We start from the raw sequence: 23,664 nt of genomic DNA, 5'->3' as shown, positions 1-23,664 counted from the left end.
ACGGCGGCCGTTTACAGACTGATGGTCAATCACGATTATGTGGCGGGCAGAATGCAAGTGGAAATGACGGCTGCCAATTGTCGACCCAACGACCAGTTTGACTCGTATGAAATAAGGGGCGCGCGGCAGGATATCCGGACGGAGATCAAATTCAACTGCCAACAGCTGAACGTACTGTTGGAAGCGAACACCACAGAATCCGCGTACGGGGCGCGGTACGAATCGTTGAAATACAGACAGCTGTTCGTCAACAAGCTGGGCCTCAACCCGCTGATCATGAACCAGCTGATGTACTCGTATGACTTGCAAGTGCGTTGGGACGGCACGTCTCGTGTGCTTGAAACAGCTCATAAAAACGCCGTCAAAATGTACTCCCCCACTGCTATATTACTCCCTTTCTTTAGCTTCAAAAGATATTACAAAGCGGTCTTCAGTCTATTCGTATGTATCGTGTACCGGTTGACGTGGAGATTTTTGTCGTTGGTTAATACGTTTACAGGTGAACGTCGAGAAAATCACTTAAAAATATGGCAGGACTTGCTGGTGGATAAAATCCTGAAACCGTTATGCCTCCAAGACGATCTGGACGTCAAGTTTATGTTGGTCACCATCGAAAAATTCGGCCGCAACGTCGTGGATATAGAATACGTTGAAGAACAGTTCCGAATTAAGCTGATCAGAATTGACGTTATACTCGAATGCAAGGCCACCAACCCGATGGTTCTAGACGCGAACGAGCTCTCTTCAAGCGCGGATCAGAGCACGTTTGGCCAGGCAGTCATCGAATTGAATAGCGTTAAATACGCAATGGCTTTCATCGATGATTTGGAGAAATCATTCTATTTGGTCGATTTCAAAGTTATCCGATCGATCATGAAGTACCTAGACGTGGAAGCTTCATTAAGTGTGTAGCAGGTAATATTATAATAATGTATTCTATTGCCAGTCAATATTATATTATCAAGACCTGACCATGGTAGCTACGAAAACTTAATAATATTAACAACCAATGTAAAAACCTATTCGAATTAGTTGTTAACCATTGGCAACATATAAAATGTGTGTATTATTTATCATATAACATTAAATTTTACATTATACTAAAAAAAATATATAAACAACATTATTATATAAATACTTGACGTTACTGTAAACGGTTCTTTTAAACTAAAATTAAATAAATAAAACGTTCAATATCTACAGGTTACTGTTGTTTTATTATCCGCAATGAGTTATGGTAATATTCCATCAAAAAGTGTAACGATTAACAGTTTCCACAACAAGGATTAATTGAGTGAGTGTAAGAGACACTCAATACCATCTAAAATAATTGCAATTTTATAGTTATGAATGCGTTAAAGCTTTGTGGATTGATATATCATTCGGATGATTTTCGGATATATCCACGTCAATAGTTATAGGCCGACGTTTCAGACTCATTGCAGAGTCCATCTTCAGAGCGATAACGGTCTCGACTGTTCAGCTGCCGTGACAATACTGACTGCCCCGCTCATTCCTTACCGCTATTTATACGTGCCGTGTCCTTGATGTAATGTTTCTCGACCAATGGGGATCGAGCGTATTGTCGTATCACATTGCTCGATCCCCATTGGTCGAGAAACATGGCATCAAGGACACGGCACGTATAAATTGCGGTAAGGAATGAGCGGGGCAGTCAGTGTGGTCACAGCAGCTGAACAGTCGAGACCGTTATCGCTCTGAAGATGGACTCTGCAATGAGTCTGAAACGTCGGCCTATAACTATTGACGTGGATATATCCAAAAATCATCCGAATGAACTTTATAGTTATTAATTTTTTAAAATACAGTTTCGTTTATGTTATTTTACAATATCATAAAATTACTCTACATTTACTGTTTATTATCCCGAGCTCTATCAAACTTCTAAACTTATAGTTTATGTTAAAAATTAATTTACCAATTTTGGGATAAATTGTTTTGAACTTTCTCTTAAATTTTAAACTTTAATTTACCATTTAAGTTAGATTTGTGCGAACTCACAAAAACTATAGCTTGCATGGCTTAGAATTTAAGGAGGTATGTAACCGTTCTTTTATGTATTATGCTGAGTACACGTTTGAATAAAATGGCAACCAAATAAATTTTTTTCCAAACACTGCCTGAACAAAATGTATGTAAAATCAGTTTACATAAGTATGATTTTCGGAGTTCTTATTATAATTTGCTGCTGATTTTGTAAAGCCAGTTAAGTGTCTTTATAATATTCGTTTTATTAAAAAATTATTATTTCAAAGGAAAATAATCATAAAACAATTTTGGCCTCAGAATAATAATTGCATTTAGACGATTAATTCGGTAATATCCAAACTTTAATTTAGGGACCTCCTAGAATTATAGAGAATAATATTGTCCTATGTGAATACATTAAGGGGCGAAGGTCGTGTAAACATATATTTTTTTCAGAATTGTTTTTGAAGAAATGGTAAGATTTATTAAAATGAAATAAGTTACATCATGAAATTGTCAATGCAAAGTATTTTATAAAAAAAATTGAACATCGTAAAAATGGCGGTGTTGCAGCTTATTGAAACAGGCTTTTCGATTTTCACCGTAAAGCCTACTGCAACATTTTTTTTATGTACGTTTATACGCTTTGCATGAACCTAAAATTAAAAAAAAAAATTATTTTAAAAATGTTATGTCATTTTTAAAGAAAAATATCTATTTTTTGCTTACAAAATTTAAAACAAACAATATGTATTATTATTGAGTAATAATAATTAATGCACTTTTAGTCGGCGCCAAGGCCAATAAGTTAGAGAAAAAAATTCGTCCAACCACATGTCAATTGAATTAAAATTGATTGAGCTACATTGCACAGAGTACAATATATTTTGAGAAAACGCGTTAAGCGTAACCTAACCTTACGCGTATAATTATATAATGTGGAAAAAAATACCTATATATAGTTGGATTCTATAGAACCAGGGGATTTTAACTAAAACTAAAAATTCTAGTTGTATATTATTATAATTTCTATGCGTCCAACTCTAATTGCATGTAGTTTCATGTCCTTAGGGGAGAAATGACAAATAAAATCATTCTAAACACTACAACGATAGTGAAACACAAAGGTACCAAATAAGTATCCGCTATAACTTATGTAAATATACAGTACCATCAAACGTGCAAGAAAATAGTTCAAACACATAAAAACACGAACAACCAAATGGAATACGTGTAAAAAGAAAACATACCTACTTGTTTGTAAAGACTGTGCGCTGAAAAACACACAAAAAAAAATTAAACACCACACCCATATCGGTTTGTAAATATGTTACTAACTAAAAAGAAATGTTCGATTTTCGAACTTGAAGTTCGAAAATACTATGGATTAAGTCATCCATCTTATCGTTTCTAATATCCATATACTTTACACGGGAACCGGCACTGTTTGAATCACCAGTTATTGCAAAAATAATCTGTATACACATACATACAAATGTCAGGTGATACAAGCACATAACTAGTACAATTATTGTGTACCTATACAATGTAAAAATCTATTTTATAAAATGTCTACATACATTTGATGATTCAATTTGAGCACATCTTCCTAGAGTATATAATGGTTTTGAGTTGTAAGAAATTATATTTTCTAACATGCCTCTCATAACTAAAACACCATAACAATAATAATATTTATTTAAAAGAGACATCAATAATATATTTCACCTATAGGCGCTATTGTATGTATAAATAAATGGCACAATTTAGATTGAATGTTGACCCGATTGGAAAATCAACAATATATACTTACCATCAATATTATTTCTCACTAATGGTTCATTATAAATCCTTTGTAGTCCTTCTTTTGAAATTAAAGACAAACGTAAATATTTCATAAGATCCGGTAACAAGTCATTACGTTCATCTGTGTTATAGCGTGTCCAACCAATGATAAAATCAAATATCTAAAATAAACTCAAAAATTATTATTAAATAATTGTGACAGAACCAATATTAAAATAAGTAATTTTTTTATTTCATTTTAAGTTACAATAATTATACCTTTTCCTCAGAATCAATTACTAAACCATCACATGTAATAAACTCGACAACATCATCAAACTCAAAGTGATAAAGTGTTTCTAATGCTTGATCCGAATTCACAATTGTACTAAAACAAATCTTTCTATTATTAGTTGAATATTTAAAAAATTGTTGCGAACATATGCCGCCCTGATAACTCACGTGAAATTGTTTAAAAAATATGACCAACAAAAATTGTAAATCTTTTCGTATGATATTAATTTAGAAGTTTTCATAAAACTAACACAATTTGTAGGATTTATGTTTTCTTTAATATATTTAAAACATAACTTTTTTATATGATTTAGACCATACATATTGGCAGCCATTAACAGTTTCTAAAAAATTGAATAACAAGTAATAAAAAAATCGAGAAATATTTTATAAATTGTATATCCTATTGCATTTCTTCTACCTGAAAATTGTTTTCTTTAATATCCAATTTACAAGTATATGCAAATTTCACCACCAATTCTAAAATTTCAGAATCTATTTCTTTTATAAGAATCTCATTTTTGTTTCTTTCTTTAAACTGACCGCTGAACATCGTATAAAATACATGACTCGCAGAAGCCAATATATTTCTGTGAGCTTCTATTTTTAAGCCTTCATCAGTAACCAAGGTTACATCACAAAATTCTTTTTCCCTAAAAAAAAGTATTCGTATTAATTTATAAAATTCAATTAGCATAATTTGTTTTATATTGACAAAAAAAGTACATTTTCAATTATTGTTCCATCTAATATAATAATAGTAAAAGTATTAATAATATATATATATATATAAATATATATTACTTAAGATTTGTTATTAGACATTTTTTTTCATTATGTTTTTATAAAATGTGATCGCAATTTTTCAAAAACAATGTTTTGTTGTCTTGAAACTCTGATAACTTGAAAAATAGTTATCCAAAACTGGTTATCAACCAGTCAAAATCCTAATTACATTATTCTTATTTCAAAACGTAAATGAAATTAATGCGATAATGTTTACGTTACAAAAGTAAGTTTCAAAAAAACTAATTTGGTAAAGATACATACAAAAAAATTGTAAAAAATTGAATTTGAACCAATACTCGATAGCTGACAATACAAGTGATATCGGTTTTACTTGGAAACCGATGATTGGACCATAATAATCAATGGCAGGTAATAATGAATATTGGTTTTATCGGGTATAGGTTTGTGATATCGGTTCATAGTTTTTGCAAACAGTTTTGATATTGAGTGAATCACGATAAAATGATCATTTGCATATATTAAAGGAAAAAGTGCATACCTATACCCCAGGACTCCGCAATATTATTTGAAAGGGCACAATGAAAATACAAACATTATTCGGTAATAAATAATACTTGTACAATTACACTCATACTTACTCATAGAATTGGTAAATTTTTTCGAAGTGTTCTTGCACAATAACTTCCATAATTGTTTTGCGTGTATTACAGTGTAGATTATAAATGTATCTTTTAGTTACTTTTAAATTAGTTTATCTAAAACATAAATAAGATACAAAACAAAATTTTCAATTAAAAAGACAATGTAAAATAAAAAGCTTACAATCGAATAAAACAAATCCCCGATTTTAAATAAAACTGTACCTGAAATGCTAAACGTGAAAAAAAAAAAAAAAATAGATTAAATTCCTATCTCCTACATCGGTAGGAAATTTAGGTAGGTACATAATGTTGTCAGTTGTTGCCTTAGTGTTATCGATACGCCGCTACATTGGCCAAACAGAGATAAGATAATTTTAATGAGGTTGGAAAGCTTATTGAAATCTCTAAAAATAAGTCTTTTTTAAAAAAAGTTGGCACTGGGGTTTTGCGGCCACTACGAACCCCCCCCCCCCCCTATCCATTAAAGCTGCAATGTTTTCAAATATGAGCCGTCCCTTTTATAACTTTTATATTTTTTTCCTTAACAATCCAACACATATAGGTTTTCCAATTGAACATTAATAATTGTTGTAAATAGTTATTATTGTGTACATCTTGTTTAACAGATTACAGTAAAGTAGCTAGGTATAAAAAATGATTGTAAATTAGTATTTTTATGATCAGAATAGGTATGCATTTGAGCAGTTAACAAAACTGTACAAAACACGAAACACTTAATAATTAAATTTAAATTATTATTTATTTACTTCAATTTTTGAGTGACTTCAGTGGGTAACATTGTAACAATTAAACAATAAATGTCTATTTTATTTGTTTATTCGTAACGTCTACAATATTATAATACTTATACGTTAGGTAATACTAATTACCGTTTAAATCACAAAATGTTCATACAGACCTATTTATTATTATTATAATAACACGAGCAATAATATTGCTTATTATAGTCATAAACATTGGATAATCTATACTATTTTTTTTTTGTAGTTTGGCGGTTAATAATACGAGTACAAGACATTTAATACATAATGAATATTATGATAACAGATGATATTTAAAGCTCTTGTCTCTGTTATAACATCATACTGACAGAAATGCTGATTGCTGATTAAATTGCACTGTATTGTATGCATGCAGATCTACCAGTAAATTCTGCTTACCAAACATTTATTTTTTTTTACTGCACAAATTATTTGGTAAACTACGATAGATAGTTTTTTTTATAATATTCTCTACTGTCCGGTCACACTCATGATTTTTCTGTGTTCTGATATTATTTCCCCAATATTTGTCATGATCGCCGACAGCCAGTTATAGCGTGATTGACCTGCCAATATCAATTTAGAATCGTTATTAAATTAAAAAAAAAAAACTTGTCTGGATCTATTAATATTTGTTATAAAAAAATTGAATATTTGATTATATTATTGTCAAATTTTAGCGCTTGCGAGTGTACCCTGTTGCATGCTTTCTGTAGATTAAACGGTACAATTAATTCATATAAAAAAAAATATTTTTAAAAACTTATTTTTCAAATTTTAATATTTTAATATTTGTAAATTTTATTTTATAACGAGTTGACCAATCTGAATCTGCGAGCGTATTCATTTTTTTCATTACCTAATAAATTGAATCGGTCATTTGAGAAAAGTCAAAGAAAATAAAATTAAAATAAAAGTAACAAAACTTAAATTTTACAAGACAATGAGAGATCTTCCTATGCCAGTACAAGGAGGGAGAAAACGTTTGGAAAACGACTGGCTTCGAGGTAAATTTATCTCATTTTCGCCGAAATGTGATTTCTATTTCATACACACTATTTGTAGAAATACTGTCACTAACATTTCAATTGTACCTAATGTAATTTAAATGTGTTGTTGTTGCAAGATTTCAAGAGTGCTACAAAAATTTACCTGTTTTAGCTGGAACTCCGGTTATTATCGTTGTAAGTACTTCAGGTCGCGGTCGTAGGTAGGAATAATTTAACTGTTAACAAGTCAGGTCAATAAATATGCCACCAGAGACCTAAATCCTAATCAATACATTACCATTTTCCAGTCTATTGTATATATTGTACTGTACACGTTTTAGTTCATAATTGTTTTAGCGTCATAGAAGTTTTTATTATAAAACTTATGAGCGAGAGTAATCATACTATAGTCAATAGTTAAACATTACCTAATATGAAACAAAAGATAATATACGTACAACAATTACACCCAAATTCTCAGATCTCCATTTTGTATGAGTAGGTTTAAAAAAAACATTTAAACAGCCGCTAGTGATATTTAACAGTAATGATGTCTAAAAAAAACACAAATAAAGAAAAATACAGCTAGACTTGCTAATATTACAGTAGACCTATATTCCTACAAGAAGAATGATTTATGATCTATATAAATGTACGCAATATTGATAAACTCGATGTTGTTATTTCTGAATTTTTTGTTTGTGTACATAGTACAGTGCATTGTGATAAATTATTACATTTCAAGGATAAAAAAATTTGGTGCTTTTGATTAATAATTAGGTAAAATACCTAATTTACAAGAAGCTTTGAAACCCGAGTTGGCAATTTGATCTGCTTGCCTTTAAAACCGGATTTGGGTTTTATCTGTTATCCTCATGAAAGGCGCGACAGTTTACCTCCATGCTGCGGTGTACCTCCACCTGTGGCAATCACTCGTTATCACTTATCAGTTATCACACACACACTATCACTAATGTGTCTAGATAATATTTGTGATGTGACTATGAGATGTCCTGTAGTTTGCGTTAATAAACCTACATTAAATATAAATTTTGTTTTTTGTTAATAATTGGGATTTCAATTTTACTCTCTCCTTTCTGTGAATTATAACTGTGAGTTAAATTGGATTTAGCGACGTAGCAACAGTTTGTTTACATTATTGTTGCTACGCGTCCGATTCGTAAAAATCTCTTGATTTTTATCATAATAACTTGGTCGAGTTCTGTGATAAATACCTACCTAACGTATTGCATCGTGTTTCGTTATTTAGTTACAATTGAGTTTTGTCTTGCCTGTAATTCGTTTATTATACATTTTAAGTAGCAGCTCTGGACAGTGGTTTACGGTTCTATGTTGTGTGAGTACCTACCATTTTGTATTTCTAATTTATTTACATTATTGCCGTGTTTCCTGTCTTTCATTGACTTAGAATACTGCTTGTTATTAAATAGAATTATGGTCTATAGGTGTTTGTTTATTACTTATTATTTACTCGGAGTTGAATTGAGTGATACGAGATTAACGCCACTTTAAATGAATCTATTCGGTCAAATGGGTTATCGTATAGCTTTAATCTTTATGGTCATAGCTTTTTACCTACAAGTCATTTGTTTAGCTGGTTTTTTTGTACAATCAGCACATTTCTTATTTACTTAGTTAACAATAGATTTTACAATAAAATAATAATACCTAATAATAATACAATATAGTAAGAAGATTTATCGTTTAAAACCTTTATTGATTATTGTTTGACAATGTTGTGTTATAGTCTCAATGGTACGAGTAATCAAATACTACCGCAGAGTAATCTTAGTACAGTACATGAACGCGTGCACACCGGAGAGAAGCCTTACAAATGTGATATGTGCTCGATGGCATTTTCCTGTATCTCAAATGTCGCATCACACAAACGCATGCACACTGGGAAAAAGCCATACAAGTGTGATGTATGCCTAACGTCATTTTCTCATAAACAAAACCTCACAAGACACAATCGCGTACACACCGGCGAAAAGCCCTACACATGTAATGTGTGCTCCAGGTCATTTTCTCATTCACACAATCTCACGAGACACAAACGCTGCGTGCACACTGGAGAAAAGCTCTATAAATGTGACAATACGAGTTAAAACACTAAAAAGCAAATATCTGTACATATAATGAAACCCCACAAAAGTTCAATTAACAAACATTGTCCTCGAAAAACTATTCTTCACACTAAGTATACCGAGGGTTTCACCAAAAAAGACATCAGACAACCATATAAATGTGCTGTGTGCTTAAAGTCATTTATTACAAAATCTAACCTCATACGACATGAACGCGTACGCACAGGCGAAAAGCTCTACAAATGTGTTTTGTTTGTTTAAAATGTTTTTCTCTAAAAACAAGGTTCCTAAAATACCAACACGTGCACACTGGTAAAAAAAACCCATCTGTCCACCTTCAATCTGACCTAATAACTGTGTGAACTACACTATAACTTTTTTCAACTGTTAATTGTTGGTTAATTAAACTGTTTTAATTGTTATTTAACTTTAATTTTCAGTTTGTAAAATAAATAAGACAAAGTAGGATAACTGTAACTATAGATAGTATTGCAACTGTTAATGTTTTAATCAGTATTGTTTAACTGGAACTAAATTGTGAGTTATGTGTAATATTAAATTGCAAAAATTATTTTATGATTTTTTGACATTTATTATTTATATTATAAATTAATTTTTTATTAAACAAAAAATTGTTACTAAAACTTAAAAATAGTCACAAGACGTGTACGAGGCTCTAGTTATGTGCTTTTGCTTTAGGGCTGTTGAGAAAACTTTGGCGACATCGTTTATGATTTTGGAGGTGATGTCGTCTACCAAATGTTTTTCCACATATATCGCATCTAAATGGTTTCTCTCCGGTATGTATACGTGAATGTTTCTTAAGATCACATTGTTGACTGAATGTTTTTTCACAGATATCGCATTTATAGGGTTTTTCGCCAGTATGTATCCTTTCATGAGTTTTGAGATTATTTTGTAGTCTGAATGTTTTTTCACAGACATCGCATTTAAATGGCTTCTCGCCGGTATGTATCCTTTCATGTATTCTTAGGGTAGATTGGTTATAAAAAGACTTTCCACAGACAGTGCACTCAAAGGGTTTTTCCCCGGTATGTATCCTTTTATGAATTTTGAGGGCAGACTGATCACCAAATTTTTTTTCACAGACATTGCAACTAAAAGGTTTCTCTCCGGTATGTATCCTTTTATGAGTTTTGAGGTAAGACTGATCACCAAATTTTTTTTCACAAACATTGCAACTAAAAGGTTTCTCTCCGGTATGTATGCGTGAATGTTTCTTAAGATCAGATTGTTGACTGAATGTTTTTTCACAGATATCGCATTTAAAGGGTTTCTCTGCAGTATGTATGCGTTCATGATTTTTGAGGTGATGTTGTCTACCAAATGTTTTTTCACAGATATCGCATTTAAAAAGTTTCTCGCCGGTATGTATCTTTTCATGAGTTTTTAGGGAAGCCAGGTGACCAAATGTTTTTTTACAGACATTGCATTCAAAGGGTTTTTCTCCGGTATGTATCCTTTTATGAGTTTTGAGGGAAGACTGATCACCAAATTTCTTTTCACAGACTTCGCATTTAAAAGTTTCTCTCCAGTATGTATCCTTTTATGAGATTTATGGGTAGACCGATCAGCAAATGCTTTTTCACAGACATCACATTTGAAAGGTTTCTCGCCAGTATGTATCCTTTTATGGTTGTTTAGGTGAGCCCTTTGACGGAATGTTTTTGCACACACATTGCAATTAAATGGTTTCTCTCCAGTATGCATCCTTTCATGAATTTTGAGGGTAGACTGTTCACCAAATGTTTTTTCACAGAAATTGCACCTAAATGGTTTCTCTCCGGTATGAATCCTTTTATGGTTGTTGAGGTAAACTCTTTGACTGAATGTTTTCGCACACACATTGCACTTAAACGGTTTCTCGCCGGTATGTATACGTGCATGTGTCTCGAGATTAGTTTTTTGACTAAATGTTTTTGCACAGACATCGCATTTGAAGGGCTTTTCGTCCGTATGAATACGCCAATGTGTTCTCAGGCTTGATTTTGATGAAAATGTTTTTAGACAAATACCACAATTAAGTAGGTCTACTTTGTTTCGAGTATACCCTTTGATTCTGCTGTTTCGATGGTTGACTTCATTTTTTTGAGGCACTTTCTTTTCCATTGAAGTAGTGGAATGGGACTTCGCAATATGCCGGATTATATGACTTTTGGTTGAATACCTCCTATGACATATATTGCAGTCGAACCGACGTATTTTGTGTATATTTTCCTCAGAATTGGTTTTTATTGTATTATTTGTGGTATCTGTCGCTTTACACGGATAATGAATACTGCAACACATATGAAACAAAATGTATTTATCTAAGATCAAAATATATACTAATGTTATGCAGCAAATATAAAGCAGTAAAGAATTCTACTCTGTTTTAAGTTCACTTTTACATTTTAAAAAGTACCTTGAGACATTTTAATGACCGAGTTCTTTTAACCCTAATTATAATTTCAAAAACATGATTGGTATCGTGTTAGCATCATGCTAACATTGTTGTTTTTTTTATTTTTGAACTATTTAATGAACTTAGAGTAGTACAACTGAGGGAAAAATGTTTATCTAGTTATATCCAATAAAAGTTAGTTATTAGCTAATGACCTAGGTGTCGAAGAATGATAATTTTATAAATAAAAGAAAAAGGTTAGACTTTATTAAAATTTTCTATTTAACTAAAAATAAATTTTTGTTTGTAAAAAAAAGGTATTTTATAAAAATTAAACAAACATCAGTATTTATTATATATTTTTTTTTTATAACTGTTAAAATAAAGTTTTTATCATAAAAAATGACCCTTGTTTGCATTTGTTGTCTATTTTATATAAGAATGAAAAATAATGTATAAATGTTCTTTATATATTTACATAATATATAACATGGTAAGTCTCGTGCAAACGTACGCTAACATATTGCGGTATTGCAGACTTTGACCGGTAATCATACATACAAATAGATGTTAATAATTTTGTTTTTTTTGTTTTTTGATTTTACATTATATTGATAAGAGGTAGATGTAGTTTAAAACAATCTATTGTTATATGAACAAGCGGCTCCTAATTTAAGTTTAATGTTAGCGAAACACTAACATCGATACCAACGACGGATTTATTGAGGAGGATGACGTAGTTACAAAACCTTAATTGTTTTATTTAGTTAAAAAAAATGGTAATAAAATGGCCTTACTCATTAGTTTTGTCGCCTTCATTCTTTACCAAATACTCCTCTGCTGTAAAATCTTCATTGTTTATGAACTGCACATCTAACGGTTGAGGTTCAATGACTTCTGTTTCAACGTTTTCATGTTTAATTTTCAACCGCTTCAAAACTCTATAATTGAAATTTAACATAAGTTGTATTTCTGTGTCAAATATGCATGCATGGTTTAATAAGACTACTTAATTACACAATTTTAACTATTTTTTTTTAGTAACAAATATAGTAATAATAATGATGTAATAAAGCAGACAGCTAATGTCCTAAGTTGCCGAAGCTTAAATACAATAAAAATAAATAAGAATAATTTAGTTTACATTGTTTGACGAATAAAAACCAACCAAATTTTCAGTGGTATACTTTAGTTTTTTTTTAAACATTTAAAACTAAACTTTATATAATTTCATATCACTCGACTCAACTCGATCCGGTGTACAAAGCATGGTACCTAACTTTTAGGATACATGAGGTTTTATATTTCAATAACTATATAGGTAATTGGTTTTTTTTTTTAATATTAATAAATAAATTAGATGCACATGATCAGTTTCCAATAACTGAATTAAATATATTTTGATTTTAAACTGTGCTTCATTCACCAATTCGACAGTTTCTTGTTGGATATATTATTATGCTTGTCAATTCAGTTATTAACAAAACCCAAAATATTATTCTACTGTATATTCAGGCTTTTATCTATACATATATCTGTTGTGTATAGAATATATATCAGCTAAAAGGAGAGTAATATCTTTTTTTTTTTAATACACTTTAAATTTCTTTATTACTCACTATTATACCATAAACAGTTTCAATTTTTTGGAGATAAAGTATTCATATATTATATAACTTTTAAAATAGTATCTATTTTACTGAAAAACTTGTCTGCTCGCTAACAAGTTATAAATAAACTCTAATGTTTAATATAATATAAGCCTTTATGATTTATAACAGATTAAAAACAAGCAAAGTATAGAAGAAGGTAAAGATAAGTGGATTGAGTTACTCAAGATAAGGTCATACTTTGCTTTACTACTTATACCGTCGAAAATAATTGTTTAAACAATATTATTATTACTAGGTATTTAGAAAATAAATTAGGACATCACTTATTAATATTTTTTTTAATTACAGAGGACGACAACATGTCAAAAGTTAAATGTTTTATTTAGTAAAAAAAAGGTAATAAAATTGTCTTACTTATAAGTATTGTCGTCTTCATTCTTTACCAAATACTCCTCTGTTGTAGAAATTTCATTGTTTTTAAACTGCCCATCTAACGGTTTATTTTCAATGACTTCAAACGATCCTTCATAGGAGTGTTCTTCTGTGTCATCATTTTCTTGTTTAATTTTCAACATATTATACAGTTTCCAAACTGTAAAATGAACGTTTGACATTAGTTGATAGTCTGACTTATTTACATAATTTTAACTATTTTATTTAGTTATAATAATGATATGATAAAGAAAAATTTAGTTTACATGATTTTGAAAAATAAAAATCCAACAAAGTTTTCAGTGGTATATTTTGTATTTTATAAACATTTAAAACTAAATTTTAATTCATTAAAATTAGACGAATGGCGCAAAGTTACACAAGTATGACTTGTAGGTAAGAAGTTATGACAATAAAGATTAAAGCTAGACGATAGCCCATTTGACCGAATAGATTAATTTGAAGTGGCGTTGATCCCATGTCATTCAACAAGATTCCAAGTAAATAATAAGTAATAAACAAACACATATAAATTATGATTATATTTATTAACAAGCAGTATCCTAAATCAATGGAAACACGGCAATAATTTAAATTAAATAGAAATACAAAATGGTAGGTACTCACACAACGTAGAACCGTAAGCAGCTGTCAAGTAGCGACAATGCTGAAAACAAATTGTTACTATGGCGCTAAATCAAATTTAACTAGTAATAAAGTGAATAATTCACAGAAATTCAGTGAACAAATAGCAATCTCAGTTATTCACAAAAAGTCGAAACAAAACTTGAACTCAATAATAATTGTGATTTTAATGCATACTGCACAACAAAAGAAATTTTTCTAGACAGATTTGTGATAGTGTATGTGTGATAACGAGTGATTGCAACAGGTTGGGGTATACTGCAGAGGGAAACACGACAAAACGCCGCCGGACAAAAAATCGACAAAACGTCGCCGGACAAATATCGACAAATCGCCGCCGTTAAAAAAACCGCCTCTCAGTAATGCCAACACTAACAATACTTGTATACAATATACGATTATTAATGGTGTTAGTTGTGCTGCTAGCATGACATATTAAGGAGTAATTATTTCACATTTTATTCGTTTTTATTCATTAATGAGCGAACGCCTCAAACGAGGCTGTTTTTAAAAAACTTTTCCAGATGGCATTTTGAAAGTCGGATAAGAAGTCCGAATGTATATTTTTCACCACAAGAAAAACGATATTTTATTATCTCTAGAAAACTGTTTACCTATTATTGAACTGTTATCTTTGTTTATTTTATAAATGCATGTAGGTATTACCTATATATTTTTAGTACTTATTGCAAAGTGTATAGGTGTAAAATGATGTTATTGTTTTAAAGGAAGGCAAAACAATTATACACAATAATTATTCGTATACCAAACAACACATACTAGTACATTCCATTCGATGAAATGTTCACAAAAAAGTTTAAAAAAATAACATCCATCTTGAAACCTTTAAGTTCAAAAAAACTTATACATAAACATGTATAAATAAAGTTAAATTTTTACTTTTATTAATAACAGTTAACTGGTTAATTGACTTCAAAATATAGATGATAAAACACAGGGCAAAACCGTACAATTTTTAACATTGCTGTATTCAAAAACCGCACATTTTATAATGACGTATAAACTATTATATATAAATATATTCAAAATACATTTTTTTGGTACAATTTATATGTTGAAAAATTTTAAAAAAATAATTAAAATTTTATTTGCTGAAATCATTTTTAACGTTTTTTAGAAATTTCAAACGATCCCCGTCCTTTAAAAATTCTTCCCAACATTTAAACAAGTGTTCCTAAAAATGAACCCAATTTCATTCAAAATGACGTATTAAAAATATTAAAATGCGCCTATTAACTAACTTGTTTTTCAATTGGACGGACAATATTTTGAATACTCCTATTAAGCTTACGTCATTACTTCCAATTATCGTATTATTTTCTATAGATGACATCTCTCAGCGTATTATTTTTTGCGGTGTCTCTTGAATGTCATTAGAAGCCTTGCGTTAACAATTCATTTATTACGTACCTCTTATTACCCAATATAAGTGTGCGGTATTCACCTGGCACCGGTACTTACCTGGAAACCGATAAAATGTGCGGTTTTTGGTCGTAACCGGTTCATTCGACCCCTGTTATATTGTATCTATTTTATCTTATTATTCAGATTTACCATGTTATATTTCTCATTGTTAATTAGATATGTGTCCGTATTGTTTACAAAAATAAAAAAAGACTATAATGGCAGGTAGGGAAAACAACAGTCGAGTTGCCGCGCCGGTTGAATTAACTACCTGCCAAATATACCTTCTTAGGGACGAAAGTATACGCATCCCTGTTTTACTTCGTATATTTGTTATTCGTTATTAGTATTAAGTAAAATTATATTATTATTTGTTAAAAAATGGTCTTAACAATGGCGGTTCTAAAAAAAAATATGAAATAACATTTAACCATTATTTGTATCCAATGCATTTATTTTTATAAATATATCCATTTAAAAGTATTCTTATTTTTTCGTATATATAATAGTAGTTTTAAAATTTTAACATAAAAACATTAAGAAAATTAAAAAGTATGGAAAAAAAAATTACTAATTAGTTTATGTGCGTGTACATTTTGTTTTTGTAAAGCCAGTCGGCCGAATGGACTTGGGAACAATGACCTCGCTACACCCCTAGCCAGAAATAAAGTAAAATAAATAAGACGAAGTAGGATAACTGTAACTATAGATAGTATTGCAACTGTTAATGTTTTAATCAGTATTGTTTAACTGGAACTAAATTGTGAGTTATGTGTAATATTAAATTGCAATTTTATTTTAAGAATTTTTGGACATTTATTATTTATATTATAAATTAATTTTTTATTAAACAAAAAATTGTTACTAAAACTTAAAAATAGTCACAAGACGTGCACGAGGCTCTAGTGATGTGCTTTTGCTTTAGGGCTATTGAGAAAACTTTGGCGACATCGTTTATGATTTTGGAGGTGATGTCGTCTACCAAATGTTTTTCCACATATATCGCATCTAAATGGTTTCTCTCCGGTATGTATACGTGAATGTTTCTTAAGATAAGATTGTTGACTGAATGTTTTTTCACAGATATCGCATTTATAGGGTTTTTCGCCAGTATGTATCCTTTCATGAGTTTTGAGATTATTTTGTTGTCTGAATGTTTTTTCACAGACATCGCATTTAAATGGTTTCTCGCCGGTATGCATCCTTTCGTGTATTTTTAGGTTAGATTGGTTATAAAAAGACTTTCCACAGACATTGCACTCAAAGGGTTTTTCCCCGGTATGTATCCTTTCATGAATTTTGAGGGAAGACTGATCACCAAATTTTTTTTCACAGACATTGCAACTAAAAGGTTTCTCTCCGGTATGTATACGTGCATGTTTCTTGAGATTAGTTTTTTGACCAAATGTTTTTTCACAGATATCGCATTTAAAAAGTTTCTCTCCGGTATGTATGCGTTCATGAGTTTTAAGATGAATTTGTTGACCAAATGCTTTTGCACAGACAACGCATTTAAAGGGCTTCTCTGCAGTATGTATGCGTTCATGTATTTTGAAGTGATCTCGTCTACCAAATGTTTTTTCACAGATATCGCATTTAAAAAGTTTCTCGCCGGTATGTATCTTTTCATGAGTTTTTAGGGAAGCCTGGTGACCAAATGTTTTTTTACAGACATTGCATTCAAAGGGTTTTTCTCCGGTATGTATCCTTTTATGAGTTTTGAGGGAAGACTGATCACCAAATTTTTTTTCACAGACTTCGCATTTTAAAAGTTTCTCTCCAGTATGTATCCTTTTATGAGATTTATGGGTAGACCGATCAGCAAATGCTTTTTCACAGACATCACATTTGAAAGGTTTCTCGCCAGTATGTATCCTTTTATGGTTGTTTAGGTGAGCCCTTTGACGGAATGTTTTTGCACACACATTGCAATTAAAAGGTTTCTCTCCAGTATGCATCCTTTCATGAATTTTAAAATTAATTTGTTGACCAAATGTTTTTTCACAGAAATTGCACCTAAATGGTTTTTCGCCAGTATGTATCCTTTCATGAGTTTTGAGATTATTTTGTAGTCTGAATGTTTTTTCACAGACATCACATTTGAAAGGTTTCTCTCCGGTATGTATCCTTTCATGTATTCTTAGGTTAGATTGGTTATAAAAAGACTTTCCACAGACATTGCACTCAAAGGGTTTTTCCCCGGTATGTATCCTTTTATGAATTTTGAGTGAAAACTGATCACCAAATTTTTTTTCACAGACATTGCAACTAAAAGGTTTCTCTCCAGTATGTATCCTTTTATGGTTGTTGAGGTGAGCCCTTTGACGGAATGTTTTTGCACAGACATCGCATTTGAAGGGCTTTTCGTCCGTATGAATACGCCAATGTGTTCTCAGGCTTGATTTTGATGAAAATGTTTTTAGACAAATACCACAATTAAGTAGGTCTACTTTGTTTCGAGTATACCCTTTGATTTTGCTGTTTCGATGGTTGACTTCATTTTTTTGAGGCACTTTCTTTTCCACGGAAGTAGTGGAATGGGACTTCGCAATATGCCGGATTATATGACTTTTGGTTGAATACCTCCTATGACATATATTGCAGTCGAACCGACGTATTTTGTGTATATTTTCCTCAGAATTGGTTTTTATTATATTATTTGTGGTATCTGTCGCTTTACACGGAAAATGAATACTGCAACACGTATGAAACAAAATGTATTTATACAAGATAAATATATATTAATGTTATACAGCAAATATTCATAATACTAATGTTAAATGGACAATACATCAAACAAGCATCATTTTTAAAACTAATTTTATTAATTATAGATGAACTACACAAATCTACAATTAACTCAATTTTTATTAGATTGTGTTGCTTAAACTTATCCAACAATATATAATGTAACCTTTATATTTTTTAGAATACTGATAATAAACGTCCGAATCCCACAAGATTTGATACTTGAAAATTCTACTCTGTTTTAAGTCCACTTTTACATTTTAAAAAGTACCTTGAGACATTTTAATGACAGAGTTCTTTTAACCCTAAACTTTTTTTTTTAATAGTTTTTTATAATAGCATGTATCTTTAAAGATACACCACCTCATTGAATAATTTAATAGATGATAAAGATACACCTTGTATGTATGAAGTGCAACTGAAGTATAAGTGTTTATCTAGTTACATAAAAGCTTTATCCCATCGTAGAAATCGTTATAATTTTAAACATGATTGGTATCGTGTTAGCATCATGCTAACATTGTTGTTTTTTTTATTTTTGAACTATTTAATGAACTTAGAGTAGTACAACTGAGGGAAAAGTGTTTATCTAGTTATATCCAATAAAAGTTAGTTATTAGCTAATGACCTAGGTGTCGAAGAATGATAATTTTATAAATAAAAGAAAAAGGTTAGACTTTATTAAAATTTTCTATTTAACTAAAAATAAATTTTTGTTTGTAAAAAAAAGGTATTTTATAAAAATTAAACAAACATCAGTATTTATTATATATTTTTTTTTATAACTGTTAAAATAAAGTTTTCATCATAAAAAATGACCCTTGTTCGCATTTTTTGTCTATTTTATATAAGAATGAAAAATAATGTATAAATGTTTTCTATATATTTACATAATATATAACATGGTAAGTCTCGTGCAAACGTACGCTAACATAATGCGGTACTGCAGACTTTGACCGGTAATCATACATACAAATAGATGTTAATAATTTTTGTTTTTTTTTGTTTTTTGATTTTACATTATATTGATAAGAGGTAGATGTAGTTTAAAAACAATCTATTGTTATATGAACAAGCGGCTCCTAATTTAAGTTTAATGTTAGCGAAACACTAACATCGATACCAACGACGGGTTTATTGAGGAGGATGACGTAGTTACAAAACCTTAATTGTTTAATTTGGTTTAAAAAAATGGTAATAAAATGGCCTTACTCATTAGTATTGTCGCCTTCATTCTTTACCAAATACTCCTCTGCTGTAAAAACTTCATTGCTTATGAACTGCACATCTAACGGTTGAGGTTCAATGACTTCTGTTTCAACGTTTTCATGTTTAATTTTCAACCGCTTCAAAACTCTATAATTGAAATTTAACATTAGTTGTATTTCTGTGTCAAATATGCATGCGTGGTTTAATAAGACGACTTAATTACACAATTTTAACTATTTTTTTTTAGTAACAAATATAATAATAATAATGATATAATAAAGCAGACAGCTAATGTCCTAAGTTGCCGAAGCTTGAATACAATAAAAATAAATAAAGAATAATTTAGTTTACATTGTTTGACGAATAAAAACTGACCAAATTTTCAGTGGTATACTTTAGTTTTTTTTTAAACATTTAAAACTAAATTTTAATTTACTCAATTTATAATCTAATTGTTAGATGAATAACACAAAACTACTAGTATGACTTGTAGGTAAGAAGTTAAGACGATATACCATTTTACCGACTAGATTAATTTTAAGTGGCGTTGATCCCATATCACTCGACTCAACTCGATCCGGTGTACAAAGCATGGTACCTAACTTTTAGGATACATGAGGTTTTATATTTCAATAACTATATAAGTAATTGGTTTTTTTTTTTAATATTAATAAATAAATTAGATGCACATGATCAGTTTCCAACAACTGAATTAAATATATTTTGATTTTAAACTGTGCTTCATTCACCAATTCGACAGTTTCTTGTTGGATATATTATTATGCTTGTCAATTCAGTTATTAACAAAACCCAAAATATTATTCTACTGTATATTCAGGCTTTTATCTATACATATATCTGTTGTGTATAGAAGATATATCAGCTAAAAGGAGAGTAATATCTTTTTTTTTTTAATACACTTTAAATTTTAAATTTCTTTATTACTCACTATTATACCATAAACAGTTTCATTTTTTTGGAGATAAAGTATTCATATATTATATAACTTTTAAAATAGTATCTATTTTACTGAAAAACTTGTCTGCTCGCTAACAAGTTATAAATAAACTCTAATGTTTAATATAATATAAGCCTTTATGATTTATAATAGATTAAAAACAAGCAAAGTATAGAAGAAGGTAAAGATAAGTGGATTGAGTTACTCAAGATAAGGTCATACTTCGCTTTACTTCTTATACCGTCGAAAATAATTGTTTAAACAATATTATTATTACTAGGTATTTAGAAAATAAATTAGGACATCACTTATTAATTCTTTTTTTAATTACAGAGGACGACAACATTTCAAAAGTTAAATGTTTTATTTAGTAAAAAAAAGGTAATAAAATTGTCTTACTTATAAGTATTGTCGTCTTCATTCTTTACCAAATACTCCTCTGTTATAGAAATTTCATTGGTTTTAAACTGCACATCTAACGGTTTAGTTTCAATGACTTCAAACGATCCTTCATGGGAGTGTTCTTCTGTGTCATCATTTTCTTGTTTAATTTTCAACATATTATACAGTTTCCAAACTGTAAAATTAACGTTTGACATTAGTTGTATTTCTGTGCCATACATGCATAGAGGATTAATAGTATGACTTATTTACATAATTTTAACTATTTTATTTAGTTATAATAATGATATGATAAAGAAAAATTTAGTTTACATGATTTTGAAAAATAAAAATCCAACAAAGTTTTCAGTGGTATATTTTGTATTTTATAAACATTTAAAACTAAATTTTAATTCATTAAAATTAGACGAATGGCGCAAAGTTACACAAGTATGACTTGTAGGTAAGAAGTTATGACAATAAAGATTAAAGCTAGACGATAGCCCATTTGACCGAATAGATTAATTTGAAGTGGCGTTGATCCCATGTCATTCAACCAGATTCCAAGTAAATAATAAGTAATAAACAAACACATATAAATTATGATTATATTTATTAACAAGCAGTATCCTAAATCAATGGAAACACGGCAATAATGTAAATTAAATAGAAATACAAAGTGGAAAGTACTCACACAACGTAGAACCGTAAACTGCTGTCCAGGGCTGCTACTAAAAACTTATAATAAATGATCAACAGGCAAGGCAAAATTCAATTGTAACGCAAATCGAAACCAAATAACGAAACACGACCCAATACGTTAGGTTAGGTCACAGCAGTCGACAAAGATATTATGATTAAAATCTAAAGATTCTCACGAATCGGACCGTAGCAACAATGCTGAAAACAAATTGTTACTATGGCGCTAAATCTAATTTAACTAGTTTAACGATTCACGGAAATTCAGTGAACAAATAGCAATCTCAGTTATTCTCAAAAAGTCGAAACAAAACTGGAATTTAATATTAATTGTGATTTTAATGCAAACTGCACAACAAAAGAAATTTTTCTAGACAGATTTGTGATAGTGTATGTGTGATAACGAGTGATTGCAACAGGTTGTGGTACACTGCAGAGTGGCGGTAAACTGTTGCGCGTTTTTAGGAGGCAAATTCAAATTCTCAACTTGCTTGTTGTAAACTTACCTTCATCGACATCCTATAAAATGTATTAATGCGTTTACCTAAGTCTGTCGGTTTTGGAAACACCTTTCGCTGATGTTGTTAGAATACATAGGCCCACAATTGTAAAATACAATCATAAAAAAATAAATAGGTGTTAAAGAAAGCCAGTACAGTTGGCTTAGGACATATAGGGGACGGTAAGATCACAGGTCTACTAGAATTATTAAATACAAATATCGATAAAAGCATTGCACCTATTGACAATTATGCTCTTTATCTGGAAATTGACCACGGTCAAAACTAAGATTTCTTCTATTTTTGGAGTTTGCCCTTAACAGAAAAAAGTTTCACTGTAGATTTTTGAGAAAATTGTACATGTTATAGTTTCGTTCTAGATCTTCCTCCGGTCTAATTTTCAAACTTAAATCCCTAAAACTTTGCTTGAAAAAGAGAAAAAAAGAAGAAATGTCTATCTCTTTTAGTGGAAAGGGTTTATGATGTGTTTTGGTTTTGTCAATGTTTATCGGTAGGTAGTAGGTACTATGTTTAAAGAATGTTCCAACTTTGTGAATAAATATTAAGATGTTCTAGCTACACAACTATTAAAGTTTCATGTATTCATATTTTTATTTTGTGGCCTCACTATACATATAGTTTTGTACAACTTTGAACATTCCTTCTACCCCAAATTGCACATCATTTTAACTTTTGCTATTAGAATTTTGCTGGATTATATTTTTTACACTTGCAATAATTGATAGATTAAGGGCACCTAAAAATGGGCCTGCATCAGGTCATGAATAATTTTACTATTTTATTTTTTAATTCATTTAAACCATTTTGAAAACAATATATGGTTTTTTTATTTGTGTTATTACTTTTCCAAAAAATTGTATATATAGTTTCATACACGAAAACACAGTTTAAGTGTTATTCATTGAAATAAGAAGAAAACATATTATTTTGATGTGATGTTTTGTAGGCTTGTTTAAACAGTTACCTGATAGTCATACACCATTTGCACTAAATGGAATATACCAATAATATTTTTTTTTATTCTATCTAGAACGATTTTTTCTAAACGTTTGCAGAACTCTTCAACCAGAGGCCCGAATTTAGGTTTCCAATTGAAGTATTAGGTGTAAATACACAATTATTTATCATTGTTTTTGGCGTTTTATTTTTCTCGGGTTCGTATCGAAGTGAATAACATATGAGTAATAGCCCATACATAAAAACTTTTCTAAATCAATACACAACCACAATAACAGTTATACAACGAGATCCTAACCGGGTCACCACATTTAAAGCAGTCAGCTATCGACTA

General features: G+C 30.1%; 2 protein-coding genes across 2 annotated transcripts; both read right to left on the bottom strand.

The window, feature by feature from the left end:
- Positions 1-2,626: 2,626 nt before the first annotated feature.
- Positions 2,627-5,712, bottom strand: LOC126833794 (kelch-like protein 2). The gene is made up of 10 exons (XM_050565338.1): positions 5,641-5,712; positions 5,457-5,573; positions 4,490-4,721; positions 4,237-4,412; positions 4,054-4,162; positions 3,803-3,956; positions 3,570-3,658; positions 3,328-3,464; positions 3,240-3,263; positions 2,627-2,645 (listed from the first exon to the last, which is right to left on the bottom strand). Exons 2-10 carry the CDS (start codon positions 5,504-5,506, stop codon positions 2,627-2,629), a joined length of 990 nt encoding a protein of 329 aa, XP_050421295.1. The 5' UTR covers positions 5,507-5,573; positions 5,641-5,712.
- Positions 5,713-10,880: 5,168 nt separating this feature from the next.
- Positions 10,881-22,939, bottom strand: LOC126833793 (zinc finger protein OZF-like; the record flags this gene model as incomplete). Its single annotated transcript, XM_050565337.1, has 5 exons — positions 21,848-22,939; positions 21,172-21,349; positions 19,818-19,961; positions 18,441-18,551; positions 10,881-11,526 (listed from the first exon to the last, which is right to left on the bottom strand). Coding segments are annotated over exons 2-5 (1,062 nt in total), but the record flags the coding sequence as incomplete, so codon positions are not given.
- Between the last annotated feature and the right edge of the window lie 725 nt (positions 22,940-23,664).

The sequence above is a fragment of the Adelges cooleyi genome, unplaced genomic scaffold, assembly GCF_023614345.1.
Source record: "Adelges cooleyi isolate 19-005CV unplaced genomic scaffold, UGA_ACOO_1.1 ACOO_flye_CR_arks_rails_tigmint_CR_PRNA_2, whole genome shotgun sequence".
Lineage (NCBI taxonomy): Eukaryota > Metazoa > Arthropoda > Insecta > Hemiptera > Adelgidae > Adelges > Adelges cooleyi.
Note: the sequence above shows the minus strand (reverse complement) of the source record. Positions and strands in the feature narration are given on the sequence as shown.

What these genes read in the sequence shown, in the direction of transcription:
- LOC126833794 (XM_050565338.1), bottom strand. Translation starts at nt 5,506, where the DNA reads ATGGAAGTTATTGTGCAAGAACACTTCGAAAAAATTTACCAATTCTAT. An exon ending in CTCAAATTGAATCATCAAAT is followed by an intron (nt 3,465 to 3,569) that starts GTATGTAGACAT and finishes ATGTGTATACAG; the next exon opens with ATTATTTTTGCAATAACTGG. An exon ending in AAATCGAACATTTCTTTTTA is followed by an intron (nt 3,264 to 3,327) that starts GTTAGTAACATA and finishes TGTGTTTTTCAG; the next exon opens with CGCACAGTCTTTACAAACAA.